At 44.5% G+C, this 17,137-nt stretch overlaps 1 protein-coding gene across 1 annotated transcript in view; it reads right to left on the reverse strand.

Moving 5' to 3' along the window:
* Positions 1-17,137, reverse strand: part of MRP (Multidrug-Resistance like Protein 1) — a 79,500-nt gene that overhangs the window by 9,838 nt on the left and 52,525 nt on the right. The window contains exons 19-25 of the mRNA XM_050192259.3: positions 14,999-15,153; positions 12,131-12,286; positions 11,114-11,313; positions 8,921-9,047; positions 8,692-8,793; positions 4,998-5,144; positions 613-771 (exon numbers count right to left, since the gene is read on the reverse strand). Coding sequence (XP_050048216.1) covers positions 613-771; positions 4,998-5,144; positions 8,692-8,793; positions 8,921-9,047; positions 11,114-11,313; positions 12,131-12,286; positions 14,999-15,153 — 1,046 coding nt within the window. The remainder of the gene's footprint in view (positions 1-612; positions 772-4,997; positions 5,145-8,691; positions 8,794-8,920; positions 9,048-11,113; positions 11,314-12,130; positions 12,287-14,998; positions 15,154-17,137) is intronic.

Raw genomic sequence — 17,137 nt, forward strand, 5'->3', positions numbered from 1 at the left:
CGAAATTTTGTCGGTGGTTTTCTCGGCATCAGCGCCAGTTTTGCGTGCACTACTCTTACTACATGGTGCTTTGGTGGTGCGCGGCAGAGGAACCTATGGAACATAGCAACAGAGCTACCCAAAATCCAACAGTGGTGATTTCATGGATATCTCGCACAGTGACAACTGATGAACTGGTGGGTTGACAGGAGGAATTTTGAGGCATTCACTATAATGACCTGTCGGTACAACGAACAATTTGCAGCGGTTCCCTGAAGTTCGTTGTTTCACTGTACTTAGTGGCAAATTGGCAAGCCTGGATAAGCTGGGCATGTGTAAAATATTTTGGAGACAGCTTGGCATAGATGGTCTACTTCAAGTGGCAAACTAGTGAGTCTAGATAAGCTCGGCTTGTGTAAGGCGTTTTGGAGATGGCATGGCACAGACGATCAAGGCTCATCAAAAATGGTTCGTCGAAAGGTCAACATGGCTGTGCCAGGCCTGCATACATGTCCAAGAAGTAAATGCAATGGCTTGTAAGCAGACATCACGCTTAAGGACTCGTGGACAAATGGAAGCAACACCACTCATTGAACGTCCACCCCTTGAGAGAGTGAGAGAGAGGGGCCTTGCCTGCGGTATGATGGTCAGCTTTGAGCGGAGGTCGTGCAGGCCAATCTTGGTGACGTCGACGCCATCAATCAGGATGGTGCCCTGGGCAGGCTCAATAATGCGGAAGAGGGACAGCATCAGTGAGCTCTTGCCTGCGCCGGTCCGGCCCACAATGCCAACCTGGAGTAAAGGGTGTGGATGAGACAGGAGACACTGGTACAGCTTGCACTAAAGACAATGAATCAACCTGAAAGGCTAAAATACTAATACAACCAACTTCCGCTAATTTGACCCTGACGGGGCTAACGAAAGTGATAGAATAATACAGCGGGTTCAATTAAACAAGATGCAGAAAAACATCAAGACACACTGCTGTTTGATCTGCTTTCGGTCGAAGTCGAATAAACCGAGAAATATAATTAAACAGGAGTTGAATAAACGAAAGTCTACTGTATCGTCCTTCTAGACAATGCAGCAGGTCCACATACACCAACTATGAGACCTCCACGTGTGCGAAACATCCTAAATGGTTTTACAGTTTGGTCCGCACGGTGACACGAAAGACTAGCTTGGTTTCGATCGTGATTGTGTGCTACTCAGGACTACATCACGTCGACGTAGCTCTGATACATCAAAACATTACGTACTCAGCTGTAAATGCAGCAGTCTACACTCACATGCATCAGGACTTAGAAACGGGACATAGAAACGGGTAGGAACGGAACATAGAAACGGGTAGAAACTGGACATAGAAACGGGTAGAAACGAGACATAGAAACGACAGCACGAGGCAGCTCGGGCACTCAGCAGGACAAGTTCTGCAGACGTCTATACCAGTCATATATGGGGATGCACCCAAAGCCATGTGGCAGAAGCCAATCAGAGAATGCGGCTGCCCGAGTGTCTCGTCGGTAGGCAGGGTTTGCCGTGGTAGCACAGGACAGAGTGGTATAGTGCAGTTGCTAGGTTGGCGATTATGGTGTGTCAGGATACCCAAGTTTTTCGCGATAGCAACTTCAGCTTACAGATAAGTTCAGGTTCGCAAACATATGCCCAATTCAATATATTTCCAAGCAGAAACACTTGAGACCACTGCTGGACATTTTTGATGATGATGTGTAGTGTTTTGTGGCGCAAGGGCCAGGTTTGGACAAAGAGCGCCATGACAAGTGGTAAAGTTGACGATGTATTATGGAAGATGTGATTTAGCTGTAAAGTGGCCTAAAAATAGTCACTGTAAAGTGCGTAAAATCTACTTGCTATAAAATTATGGCGATGACTAATGACGTATACTATGAACAATAAAATTCATCGTAGAAGAATGACACAGAATAGAAAATATATGTGATAATAAAGATACCTGGAGCACTGTTGCCTTACCGGAGCCCTTGAAACACAAGGGCCTAGAGGCACGTGCTATACAAAAGAACTATCACAGCGCCATCCTCCGAAGAGAGGAGACGCTACGTACATGTGGGGCTAACAACATGCAAAACAACATCTTTCAGAAAACTTAGGACTGCATTGGTGTCAAATAGCGGTTCTGGGCCGAGTAACATTGCAGGATGAAGGGGGATCTGCTGCCGGTATGCTAGTGAAAATGTTTCTTTCTCTCAGATTCGGCTGCCCGACACTCCAGGAGGACGTGGAGGACGGTCAGCCTCTCCCCGCATCTACCGCAGGTTGGAGGATCATTTTCAGTGAGTAAAAAGTTATGCGTGCCAAATGTGTGTCCTATTCTGAGGCGACAGAATAGGACATCTGTTCGCCGTGATTTTGTTACGGAGGGCCAAGACCCTAACTGTGGCTTTATCACGTGCAGTTTGTTATTTACTTCTGCGTCCCACTTACGTTGCCAGTGATTTCGCAGTTTCCTTCTTAAAAAAGGCTTCAGGTCTGTGACAGGGACCGAAGCCGTAGGATTAACTGTATGTAATGAAATTGATGTGGCCATCTGGTCTGCTAGAACGTTACCCTCGATGCCCCTATGTCCAGGCACCCAGCATATAATCACATGCTGGTTGGATACATATGCTTTACATAACACGGAATAGAGTTCAATTAAAACAGGATTTTTGCGCTTACAGAACGATATCAAAGCCTTCACAACACTTAGGGAGTCCGTAAAAATAACTGATTTTTTTAGTTTTGTTTTCCTTATATGCTTCACGGTCGACAATATTGCGTAGGCCTCAGCCGTAAAGATACTAGTTTCCGGATGCAGTACGTCGGATTCCGAGAAGGATGAACCGACGGCTGCATAGGACACCCCGTCGTGTGACTTCGATGCGTCTGTGTAGAACTCCGTACAGGAGTATTTGTGCTGGAGTTCCCGGAAATTTTTGAGAAAAGTGGTTTGGCAACAGTGAGCTGACACACTTGCGGGCAAGTGCCAGCATGTATATGTGAAGATGCTCTATAGGTTATTGCTCGTGAAATATGAAAAAGGCATAAGCACACAGGAATGAGCAGGTGTGTGTGGTCCTGGTGAGCATATGTGGAAAGCGAGATTAAAATGACCCCAAACAAAAAAAAAAGTTGTAACCTGAGCTATGTTAATAAATTATCATTTGACAGTTCTAAAGCCACTGTCGCCGCAAAAGGAGGTTTGATAAGCCAGGAAAGGTGATAAAACGAACAACAGATGGTGATATAACGTTCGACTACCTGCAACACTTCAGCATGGCATCAAAAATTCTAACGGCATCTCATCCGGCTTGGTTAGGGTTTTATCAATAAAGATGGGTCATGTTGTTTTCTAGAGGAGCCAAAGGTTCAACTTAACAAATTTCAAGAACAGTTACTCAGCCATGACGGTCCAAAGATGAGACAATACTTTGAAATCAGTGACGTCACGCTGACGTAGCGGTGCTCGAGTCTGGCACAAAATTTAGGGAATGGAAGTTTGGCCTTTATTTTCTTTTTGACTAATCAACTTCTTAGAGCACAGTTAACGAAAGTAAATTTTCGACTTAGTTAAAATGTTTTTTTGGCCAAGTTGGTTCACGGATCAGAAGTAAAAAATAGCAGCGCAATAGAAACGAGGACGAGACGAGAACACAGGACTGGTGCTAACTTCCAACTGTGGTTTATTCAGGAAATACGAAATTTGTGTATGTCCCGAGACCAGTAAACAGGTATCACCTTCACTATACAAAGAGTCACCGAGGCCCCCAAAAAACCACACTCATCACGACATTCCTTTGCGTAACTGCATGCATCTGTGGCAGAGATGAACAAGGAATCTAGAAAGCACAGAACAGCACATTTCTCGCGAGATGCTTGGACGTTGGCTGAGAATCTGCACGCGCTGACAAGTGGACTAAAACTACAAATTAAAGAAAAGTACAACTCAAAAATTAAAACCAAAAATTGAAAGTTTAAATAGAAAAACCAGCAAGGATAAGAGAGAACACAACAAAAGAAAAATGAAAACACCTACCCATAAAACAAGACAATGGTTCTAATTATGCAATAAAGAAGGAATAAGATTATGATGCACTGCATCGGTTCAACCTAAGTGGACAAACCAGAAAAACAATAACCGTACTTAAGAATGATGTGCTGCATCTGTTAAACATGAGTGTACATGACAGAAAAACAATACTTGAAGGGCGCGTCGCTGCGTCAATAAACTGCTACCTTACACACGTCTTTCCAGGTAGGCGATTTTCTTATTTTAAAGTACTAAAGAGGGTGTACAAATGCATTTGTCATCAGACTTCAACATATGAAAGGCTTCAACAATTTCCCTTTCTGTTCTATCCTGTGACCCCTTTAAGGAGATTGTGTGTGCAAATTCCAATATGCCCTGTACCTTTTGCATTGCACAGCCAAAGGCCATACACTGCATTAAATTAATATGGACACTAATATGGACTGATAAAATGCTTTATCAGTCTATGTTAATTTAGTGTTGTTCTTTAGTGTCCTCTTAAGAGATAAATCAGAAACTCGGAGAAAAAACCGGCACAAGCCATCTACAATGCAAGCGTTTGCACTGCACATAAATTTCACTAAAGTTCCATCAGGGTTGATTGAGTGGCGTATGATGGTGCGTTCATTTGGCTTCGTCGCTTTTGCAGCCAAACGCACTGTGCATCTCTGGAGAGCTAACCACTAATGTGTGAGCCGCACACGCACATCGATATCGTAACAGCATGACAGCAGCAGGCACTTATCCACTCTATTGTCACACGTATTCTGTGCCACTTCTTAACTGTTGGCGTGCAGCTGAGCATACATACTCGTCTTCCACGCTGCAGGCCCCAGTTCGATTTCTCAGTAGAGGTGAGATTTTCGTCGTTGCTTTTACACAGTCATCTTATCCAGATCAGGTAGGCTAAAGTGGGGTGGGGTAGCCAGAGAAATGATCGTGCATTCAAGAAGTCTAGGCAGGAGCGTACCTTCTCGCCGGGGTGGACGGAGACTGTGATGTCCTTGATGATAAGGTCCAGCCCCTCGCGGTAACGGGTCCCATACTCCCGGAACTGCACCTCGCCGTCCTTGGGCCACTCGACGGGGGGCTTGGACTCCGGAACGTCCCATGCGGCCTGCGCACAGTTGCGTGCAGTGCCATTTATTGCTCTATTCATCATCATCATCATCAACCTAATCAATGTCCACCGCTGGCCAAAGGTCTCACCCAACATTCTCCCATTAACCACAGTCTTGCTTCGACTAACTCTACCCTATGGCTACCTATTCATTTCATCACACTCAAAAAACCATATGCAACCGAGTCTTCTTAGCCAAGTCCACTTTTTCATTTTTAGTCAATCGTCGACGGAATGAAATTGCTAATGGATTTATAGTTGTGTACGCAACCTAAATAAGTTGTTCGCACAAACATATTTACATAATGCTCATGTGTGGTTCAGCAGTGAGCAGGAGCATACCAGGGCAACTAAGAGACTACGACAGTGGGTGTCTGATTTTTCATCCCTGACTACCCGGGACCGATCAAGACATTGCTTTTAAGCAATGAGTGTTGGCATCCACAGCTCTTCTGACAGTCCTCTAGGCTGTTCGGGACAACAAATTGAAGACGCCTGGTGACAGCTCGGGATGAACTGCCACCTCTGATTTCAATCCAGAACATGTAAATACACATAGCACAGGAGAGCCACCTGCCACTTTCCAAGGATAACAGCAACCTTCGCAGCCCTCTCAACAATACTCCAAACACAGCTTGTCTCGCAAGTGGGATGTGCTTTGAGAGGCCCAGGCCGAAAACCTTAATCTCATTTTTCGGAGGCCCGAGAGCAGCGAGAGCTCCACAGATGCAGTAGCTATGGAAACGAGGATGTTTGGACAACCAGTCCCAGTGCTCCTTTACGAAAAACAGCACATGACATCTGCCACGCACTCTTAAACTCAGCCGAGCTGGCTCGGGTGTCTCGTGAGCTTTCCTTCCTCCGTGTGTAAACTGGTGACAAAACCTCTTAAATAGGGGTGTGCGAATATTGAATCGAATCAAGAAAAAAAGAAAGGTGAATAACGAGTCAAATATAAGAAAGTTTAACTCAACCTTTTGTGCTTCCAAATTTTGTGCAAAACACAGTGTTGTACATGCTTAAGAGGCCACATTACTTTAGAAGAACCTTTCTAGCTATCAGTAATTCAGGTACCTATAAAATGAGATGCATATAATACTCCACCCTTGTTAAAGGGAACACCAAATTAGTATGCCAGCACATGACAACAACTCAGTTCGTATACAAAGGTCAGGAAAGTATTTTCTAACGATGGAATGTCAGTCAAACAGAATTAGGCGCCTTTTTTCACTCTGAAGCTTAAGAAATAGCAAAGTTGTCCCAAGTACCCATGGGGTTTTCAGTTAACAGTGGGCCATACTGCACCTAATGGCAATTTCCTATTGCTTGGAAAGTATTGCTTTCCAGTTTTCTTCCAGAAAACAGGTTCTTTTCATCTTATGGTAGGCAGGTTTTGTGAATCATTGGTACCGCATGCATCGAATGCGGTGGGTGCCAAGTTCTGAAATCGGGAGGCCCACGGCAAGTTCGTGCGACATCCCCCCCACCGCTTCCCTGCCCTGTTTTAATCCATCCATCTGCTGTCTGTGTAAATGCGCTTACAGCTGGGGGTCAGCGCACTGTCACATATTCTTCGAGCCTGCCACGTAAAACCAAAGCTAGTCTTGTGACGGGTCACTCAAAGCTATGAAGAGAGACTGTGGTGTGTATACGAAGGTTGCTTGGAATGAGGGACCACACCCTAGGGCCACCGTACGGTATTTTGCAAAAAATGGTCGCCGTACGCTCGCTTTCATTGGTGAAGTGGTTTGTCGGCTTTCTCGGGCCGCGCAACTTTCCTCGCCACCAGCCAATGTGACAACAGGCCACAAACCGCCATGGAAAGCTTGTCCCTAATATGTTCCTTTGAATGGCTCATCAGTGATCGCTCGCAAAGTCACGTGTACGGGTTAGACTAACGGCCATTACAGCGGCGTTCGGGTCAGCAGTTCACCAGCCGGCAAGTATCACGAGCAAGTGTGCCAAGTTCTGTCTGTGTGCTCGAAGGAGGTATAGCGCTCCCAAATGTGCAAATCTGTGTGCGTGAACACTGAACTTCCCTATGCGATGCGATCAGCGCGCCTTTCGGTTTTCAGACCAATCAGACCGATCTTTGCACATGCTCTCATGCTGTTCATATGCCCTGCTGATGTAGTTCTCTCTATCTACATTGCGTTAATCGTTTTGATTGGTATCATCAACCTAGATGAACCTTGTACAGAAAGAGGTTGCGCACCTATGGAATGTTGTATGCATCAAGGCATCGACCACATCCGGGTCATTCATCGAAGGTACTGATATTTGATTTGTTAATCAAGTAAACAGAACTTTCGCTGTTCGATTGGAAACTGTATACAGTAAAACCTTGTTAAACCGTACCCGCTTAAACAGTAGTTTCGTTTTAAAAGTAGTAAAGTCAAATCCCCGACTCCACGGCCATTGAACATAATGTGTTTTGTATCTGCATAAACCGTACCAGCTTATTGCGTACGCATCAGTTAAAACGTAGCGTTTCCACTTTTCATCGTGCAAACACGACGGTGCTCTATCGGGCGGCCCGGCAGAACAACAAGCCTGGGAGATCGGAACAACGGCCTCCAAGCACCCTGTGCGTTTGTGCCAACATCAACATCATTTCGACGCCGTGCCAGAGCGCATTATGGCGTTGCGCAAGCAAGGAATCGCGTCATGCCGAAGCTCAGATAAAAAAGACGCTGGGTGCTCAGCATAGAAGAAAAATTGGACATCGTCTGTGCTATCGAACGTGACATGAAGAAGTCGGCGCTGGCACACGACAAGGATCTACTGTTGGCCACGAAGTGTGGCATTTAGAATTCGAAGAAGTTGCTTGGCAGCGCTGCTGCGACCGCGAAGAGATGTCGGCTACAAGGTCCAACTTTTTGCCATCGTTGCCTCTGTTGTTGCCGAAGTGTCGACTAGCGACAGTGATGAGGACGACACGGAAAGCGACAGCACGGGCGATTCAGGCCCCACAGTGGCAGAAGCTGCACGTTACGTCAGCCTCATGAACGCAATCGTCGCGACGTAAACAGGGGCGCGACGACGTAACTCTATTCCAAACGAAAAGTTTTCCAAGCTCTGGCACCCAGCAATGAAAAAGTCGCCCCGGCACTTCTGCAGCACTACTGCGCGCGTGCACGGAGAATACGTAACGCCGACGAGCAATCTGCCATGCGAGTGTTTGCCGAGAAGAGGGGGCTGGCTGAAAAGCTGGCACGCAGCTTCAGTAAATTTGAGGCCACTGTCGTCGTGCTAGGCCGCCGCGGCATCAAACGAAAGTAACACTTTGGTCGCGCGAAGTGAATAAATACTGCATGTCTTTCTCCCCTTTCATCGCACTCTCTCTGAGTTCTGTTTTCAACAGGTAAGTGGGAGATCGCATGCTATTTCGGTTGAACAGTACTATTGTTTAGTACGTACTTTTTCCGAGCTCCGGCCAACTACGGTTTAACGAGGTTTCACTGTATTCAGATATTCGCACACCCCTACTCTTAACAGCTACTGCAGTAGTCGGACAAGTTTTGAGGACGTCGTTGAAACTTACCTCAGTGGGTGACCGGGTGTACTCCATGATCCGCTCGACGGCCACGATGTTGGTCTCAAACTCGCAACTCATGCGCACCATCCAGTTCATAGTGGCCGTGATCTGGGCAAGTGAAATGCGCCATCACTTGTAACAGCCTGGCCACGCTGAAGCTTGCACGTATGCTCCTGCCGTTCAAAATTTGACTCCACCTCTACGAACCAAACTCGCTGATGCCACGAGAACTCACTGAAAGCGCATAGGAGAGCGAGAGGCCGACGGTGCCCCCGTCCAGGTGATCGCTGCCAAAGACGGCGAACAAGGCAGCGGACAACACAATCAGGTTGCCGCAGAACTCCAGACGCACAGCCAGCCACCTTGGAAGAGAGAGAGAGAGAAAGGATGTCGCGCACCATTTTTTGACTGTGCTCTGTACAAAGTTAATGCTTAAAAACTTAACAGATATGTATGCAAACACTTTGTAGGCATACGTCAAGAATAGCACTAGCCAAGAGTAAATTTCTATAGCATTACGATTATTAATGGAGTTTACTGGTACAATGGCACATATACAATGGCCATAGAATTGCAAAGGCTGAATGTAATATTAATAAATAATTATCTATGTCTTAGAGTATGATAAAAATGCTGGCGTAGAGTGCCACAATAAAAAAAAGAATACTATAAATTTTCATAAGGACACTCAGTTTTTATCATAATCTATTGCATTCTACATGCAAAAACTTTCCAAATGAAATCTTAAGCTAGTGTTAGAATCTTCATAGGGATCGCTAATATTTTCAGAAATTCATGAAAACACGTTTAAAACTTTAGAGATGGCTGCTGCAGCATCTTCCGGCTCCAAGGTTCGTTGTTTTATGGCAGTATAGTCAGAGGCCCAGGATTTCTACAGCAAGCAGTGACAAGGGCTGAGCCTTAAATTAGCAAATAAATTTGTCTTGACTCATGACTTGTTCCCCCCCCCCCCCCCACAATTTCACAAATCAGAGCAGGAGAAAAAAAAAGTTGACTAATTTGGAGTTTATATTATTTATTTATTTATTTCGTTAGTTATTTACAAAATACTGCAGACTTTACACTAAGGTCCAAGCAGAAAAGGGCATTTGTAGAGTTCAAGTAATTGGAAAAAAAGGATAAGAAAGAAAGGATAAAAAAAAAACAGACACATCAATAGATATACAGTACCCGACCGATTTTCCAGACCTTGCCGGGGCCGAAAAATAGTAAAAAACTGAAAAGTCCAAAAAATCCGCTCAGCAAAAAAAGTTTACTAAGCTTAGAGCGGCTTAAAAAAATATCTAACAATGCCCTGCGTCATACTATACGCTTGGAGGCAATCATATTTGCTTGGACTTGCACAAGAGTAGCATGGTCTTCGTATACAATCTGACAAGAGTGTCACCGTGTTGGTGATCGCTGCCAACAGAGTTCACCATGGTGATGGAAAAAATGAGCCACATTTCTTCGACCACTTGGCTCTCGCGAAAGCACAGAAAATGGCCCTGATCACACAAATGCGAAGCTGCACACACACACACACACACACACACACACACACACACACACACACACACGCGCGCACACACGCACACGCACACACACACAGATGAAACGTCTCCAAGACATACCTGCTCAGTGGACACACCATGGGCAAAATAGCAGCATAAAAAAATTCATTAATTAAAAAAAAGAAGAGAGAGAAAACAAGAGAAGGATCTTGCATAGTGATCGTGATGATTGCGCTGATGGAAAGAAAAGAAGGAAAAAAAGAAAGAAAAAGTGCCCTCCCCTTGAGCATTTCGTCAACCAAGGAAGAGCAGGCACAGCCTCTGAGATGACAGGATGGCCTGCACTATCCTGTCGTCTGCTAAAACTGTCTGCTATTGATAGCAGACAGTTTTAGTTTAGTGTATGCTATATACCATTGCATATGGTATAAAATAGCGGGTCATCACTGCACATGCGCAAAACACTAAACGACTCGCCGCATATTGCGTACGCATGCTATTTCTCAGATTTACTGTTACCATCCTTGTGTAGTTTACATAGTTTGTAGTTTACATAGCTCTATGGGAACACGGACGGCGAATATATGAAGTCTGTAATGTCCATCAAGTCCGAATTTTTGGAGTCCGAAAAATCTATCGGCCATTATACAGGTTTACAAGTTTAACTGACTTATGTACAGCAATATGTCATCCCATGTGGCAAGAAAAGATATGCTGGTTATCCACGCAGACTACTACCCCACAGATAACCACTATGCTCCCAAAATTCGAAGTGTAACTGGTCACTTTTAAACTTCTTCAAAATGCAAAGCTCATACGAACTGAACAGACACTGGGACAATGTGAGATAATGCAGTGTCAGCTAAAGAAGTTCAGCAAAAATACCTAAGAGGAAAGCCTGAAAAAGCACTTGCCTGTTGGAGATGGTGGACGGGTAGTAGCACATCTGGTTGTGGTCGACACGCTGGTTGGACTCGTGCACGAAGCGCTCCTGCGCTCCGTACGCACGGATCGTGCTCACGCCCGACAAGGTCTCCGAGAAGTGCGTGTAGATGGGTGACCGCGTCACTGACTCGAGCCGCTTCAGCTGCCGCGATGTGGCCACATAGAATGCCTGGAAACAGCCGTGGTGCAAGAACAGAGTCGCACATCAGCAACTGATTGAACAGTCACATGTTCACAACTTATTCATTAAGGCATCGATAAGCACACACTGTGTGCGCCTGCATTGCTCTTGTGTCCGACGGGTGTGCTGCACCCGAGCTCTGCAGGGGGAATTTACCTTCCCCACAGAACACATGCAGAATTGTGGGAGTCATGTCAGAGTGTCACAGTCAAACAGCTAGGAGACATGAGGCGAGTGTTCCCATGCTGGCGCCACCTGACAGCATAGACAGACACAAGGTGAGTGCGTGTGTCTCACTCTCTGTCCTGCATTGCATTCACCGCAGCTAAATTCAATAACTTATATGTTGCGACTTCCACACGACTACTGTATCTCACAACTTCAGCTTTTCTGCACGACACATGTGATGGTGGGAGCCGGTGTCAGGGGGGCTAGAACGAGAGGTGGCGCGAGTGTAGTGCCACCTGACGATGTGAATTAACACACACGTACAAGGTGTCTATGTCATTACTGCAGATCCTGTGTTCCATGCCCTATGCCTAAGCTCAGCAAAGGACATTAGTCTGTCACGCACAACTCTCGTCTTCTAGCATTCAGCTTCCCTGCAAGACACATGGGGACCGGTGTCCCAGTTGCACAGCTGCAACAAGAGATGGTGCGGGCGTTCCAATGCTGGTGTCACCTGATGGCAAAGACAGAGAAACGCACCACATCTGTGCTGCTCGTGTCCAGAGCACCAGGTTCACTGCGCCTAAGCAGGCTTAACATGCAACCTAACCTCGAGGAAAATGGAACCACTGATCACCTGTATAATGTAGTAGAGGACAAACACGGGAACCGCGACAGCCAGGAAGATGGGCGTTGTCATGGTGATGATGATCAGCGTGGAGACTACTTGCAGGAAGCACATGAGCCACGACCGCACTGTCATCGGGATTGCTAGGTCCATCGTGTCCACATCCTGCACGAAGGATGCATGTTCATCATTGCCAGTTTTATACTCGGTCGCAACTTGTTGTAACAATGCCGCACCTGACAAGAACATGTCTTTGTTATATCAAATATTTGTTATAGGCATACATTCATAACATGCTGATATTGGTGACACATTCTACGTTTGCTTCGTTATATCTTGTAGTTTACTATGTCAGTTTGTTATATCAAGGTACAGCTCACTGCACAGCGGCAGACAGCATTACCATTTCACAGAAAATTGTGCTTAAGGGTTCATCGCAGGATCCTTTACATGTTTGTAGATAGGAACTTTAGTGTGATGACAGCAACGAAAAGGAGACTACAGGACAGAGCACCATCAAGTGAGAGTTAGGAATTTAATGGTTATAGCTAAGGGTTTGCAAATATGAGAAAATTTCCAACATTATCGAATATTAGTTTTAATATTCTATTCGATTCGAAAACTAGAGATTCGAAAATTTTCGAATATTCGATTTGATACGAATATTCGAAACAAAGCTAATATATTGATGGCTGTGCGGGAGCAAATGTGGTTCTTAGAATTTATTTCTATCTAATCTAAGGAAGTGTGTCTGATTCTGTGCTGAATTTTACAATAATTTCATGCTGCTGGCTAAATTTCGCTTGTAAAACACACTTAGCCACTGGACGTCTAAGCTTCGTAGGAAAGCCAGCCTCTCAGTAGCGAGGGTGCACTCTTTTACAGGTTCCACCCCGAATCCTGAGCTTTTATTGCTTTAAGCAAATGCGATGAGTGATGGCTGGTACAGGGTCAAATGCCTTGAGTTTACGGGAAACTGATGCAGCATATTAAGACACAGGTTGGAGACAACAGACAACTAGCGGAAATTACTCGATTTTGCAAAGCTAACATGAGCCAAATATACAATATTTTAGTGTAACGGCTTACCAGTTAAATTTTTTTACCAATGACAATGTAATTGCAATGTTCCAACATGTCAAAATAAACCAACCTGCTAATAAGTGTATGTGCATATCATTATTCGATAATCGACGCTATTTGTATTCGATTCCTATACAAAAATTTTGATATTTACACATCCCTAATTGTAACAATTACTGTTATAACCACTGTTTGCCATAACATGGCCTGTTGGAAAGGGAGTGAGGGTAGACGGAGCAGAGTTGCCACTGAGTAAGATTAAGCTGACACAACAGCCAACCACGCACTGCCAACGGACCACAAAAGCAATGAAACAAGCATGCATGCATGCATTGCAAGGTGGCTGGCAGCTCAGGGGAGCATTGGACTGCCATATGGGTAACAAGCAGGGCCATGCACTTACACATTTACGCCTAGTCAGCATGAAATAATTAATCATTATTTGTATGAACAAAAAGATTTGTTATATGCACTTCCAGAACATTCCTGCTTTGTTAAAGCAACAATGTAAATTCACAAGTTTCTGGACAAACTTCTAAGGCAAATTAAGATTGCTCTGTCACATTCATTTTAACCCATCTATTTATAACGAGGTTAGACTATAATCAACCTATTTCTGCCAAAGAGCTGAAAGTTTTCGAAGAATACGCAAATGGCCTAAGCTGATTTCGGATGGCTATTGCTCTTTAAAAGTGCAATGAGATTGAACAGGATGACTTGGCGGCCCCCAACCGACCCTGGGAAAGCATTTATCTATGTGCCCCCGCAAAGTGGCGTGCAAGAAGTACACAGGCGAGTGCAGCAAAATGATGTGTTAAATGTGAGGGTTTCTATGAAAGCTTCAGAGATGCTGATAATTGCCTTATCACATTCACTTTTTAACCTGTTTCATTTCGACTTGTCACTTCATAAAGTGGTTTCGCTGCAATCAATCCCTTCCTGCAAAAGACAATTTTAGAAGCATGTTACAGCAAATGAAACTGAATTTGCATTGCTTTGCATTGTTGCCCTTTCAGGGGACACTGGAAGCAAAGAGGAACGGCTGAGTGACTGTCAATCAACCTCGGAGAAATGGCTCAGCTTCAGAGTTAATTATGATTTTTTTGTCTTATCCATTAGGTTGCTTTAGCCCATTTCATTATAATCAGGTCTGGCTGTAATCAGCCTCTCCCTGCCAAAGACGTGAAAAATGTTTTTTGAAGAACGCTCTACCAGTCTAAGCTGATTCCGAGTTGCTCTTTGAAATTTGCCCTTTAACTCTTGACGGATGAGACACGTAAATACCCGTAAAAAAATTTTACTTTCCACCTAAATGAGTGAAATAAACAGACAACAAACTTAATCAATGAAAGGAAGAAAAAACTATGTTGTGGATGCTTTTTCGGCAATAGAGGGGCAACACCAGACAGAACAATGAAAGTGGGCTTCACCCCAAGCCACATCGGGCTACATTTAGAATTTAAACAGACTACACTCGCCATACGAGAACCACAGGTGTACGTTGCATTTGCTTTACGTTATGTGTGTGATAGCGCTGCAGCAGGAAGTCTCGCATCCGTCTGTCTTCTCTGACACTGCTCTCAAAAGGAAGCGAGTGATGTGCCAAACTTCTTCCTCATCCCATGTTTCTGCTCTAATCCAACAAATGGCACTTTTTGCCGGTCATTCAGCATTGGCCGAAGACATTTGGCGAGGAACACTGCTCTCTGTACTGAAACTTGGCAAGAGAAACATTTTTTTTCTGGCAACACTCGTCCATGAAGGGTTAATTAACCAACATTAACATTAACCAACCTTGGAGAAGCGGTTGACGATGCGCCCCAGAGGAGTGGTGTCGAAGAAGGACATGGGCGAGCGCAAGATGTTGTGCAGCAGGCCGTTGTGCAGGAGCATGGCGCCCTTCAGGCTGCCCAGCGACAGCGCTAGCGTGCCTAAAAGGATCGTCACACCTGCACGTGTGGAATGACAGCAAGCAGCATTTCAGGTCCTTTTCTATCCCGAAAGCCCATCAAGGCATTAACCCCTTAAAGGATACACTAAAGAGAAAAATGATTTCACCTGCGTTAGTAGATTACTAGGGGTGGGCGAATATCAAAATTCTCTAATTCGAATTGAATGCAAATACTTAGCATTGAATATCGAATAATGATATTCACATGCATTTAATAGCAAGTTGGTTTATTTTAGCATGTTGGAACATCGCAACTACACTGTCATTGACAAAAATGTTACACTAGTAAGCCATCATACTAAAAGATTGTGTATTTGGAAAATTGAGTAATTTCCATGAGTTATCTCTTATAGCCAACCTCTGCCTTAATTAAACTGCATCAATTTCCTGTATATTCAGAGGCATTTGACCCTGTACCAGCCGTCATTCATCGCATTTTCTTTTAAGCAATTAAGCTCAGGACTGGGGGCGGAACCTGTAAAAGAGTGCAGCCTTGCTGTTTGCAAACCCATGCCTCTTGCTACTGAGAGGCTGGCTTTCCTGCACAGCCTAGGCGTCCTGTGGCTAAGCATGTTTTACAAGTGAAGTTTTGCCAGCAGCATGAAATTATTGCAAAATTCAGCACAATATCGGACACCCTTTCTTAGATTAGATATAAAGGCTGAGAACCTTGTTCGCACCCGCACAGCCAGCAATATACGCTATTTGTTTCCAATATTCGCATCAAATCGAATGTGGGAAAATTTTCGAAAAGCTATTTTTCAATTTGAATATGAATATTAAAAATATAATATTCGATAATATTCAAAATTTGTCACATATTTGCGCACCCCTGTGGAGTACCCTTCTGCAGTACCAAAAACACCACTCTTACCCTGAGAACAGTCTTGCTAAGCACCAGCTTGCCGTGACATCACAGATTTTGCCAGGGCCTGTTAGGGTCTCTTTAATTGTTCATCGGTACAAACGAACTACATTACGTGTTCTAAACGAGTCAAACGCTGAACATGGCAAGTTTCTGAATTTTTTACTGACCCAACACGGCCCAAACGCAATAAGATACGTCGGAATCCATGATGCCCCACTGACTACTGGCACGAAATTCAAAAAGTGAAACTTTGATCTTCATTTTATCATCTAATAATCAACCTAATAATGTGAAATTAATAGAAATAAAGTTTTCAAGTAATACTCAATCAGTCTAGCCTGGCTTGGTGTTTCTCTTTAGTGCCCCTTTAAGAGATCTTGATGACCTCAGCACGCCATGAGCGACTGTCACTTTTGGGCTTACGACAAGCCCACTTCGTTGTCGGTATTTTGCCACTTTCTGAGCAACTCGTTGTGAGTAGAAGAAATAGTGTTTTCTTCTTACACAATGCAGACGTCAGTTGACACTGCATCATGATCACTCCTAATAAATAAAATTTCCCATAAGGTGAAATCTGAGCTGCCGTGAAGTCACACATCAAGGCAGAATTCGCATACAGCCAGCACAGAGTATCGCAGGGGCCTCCAAACTGTATTTCAGGCAATCCCCGCTGAGTCTAAGTAATTCGTAGGGTACTCTACATCACCTTACATTAGTGTGCAAAGTTAAGTACTTTTTTTTGGTTCCTCCGACTGCACCCTCGTCTTATAATCGAATAAGTGCCGTAGCTCGCCCTTAAAAGTTGTGTTGTAGACACAAGTCACGAAGTGGACATCTGGAAACTAGACTGTCAGTCTATGTCTTATGAATAGTCCACTGTTCTACGGAAACACATCTGGAGAGGAAGGAACATCACTGAAATGAAACATACACTCCCCAAATAAGTAAAATAAAGTCAATTGATACTGTGAACATGAGACCTGCATTGGCACCGAAAGGTCAAACAGCATTACAGAGGAACCTGTTTATAATGAACTCGATAATTCTGCAAAAAGTGAGTGTTGTTATCAGTAGTCCGTTATATGTGGACTCGCCCTTCAAGAAATGCAAAAAT

This window comes from Dermacentor andersoni, chromosome 10 (assembly GCF_023375885.2).
Source record: "Dermacentor andersoni chromosome 10, qqDerAnde1_hic_scaffold, whole genome shotgun sequence".
Lineage (NCBI taxonomy): Eukaryota > Metazoa > Arthropoda > Arachnida > Ixodida > Ixodidae > Dermacentor > Dermacentor andersoni.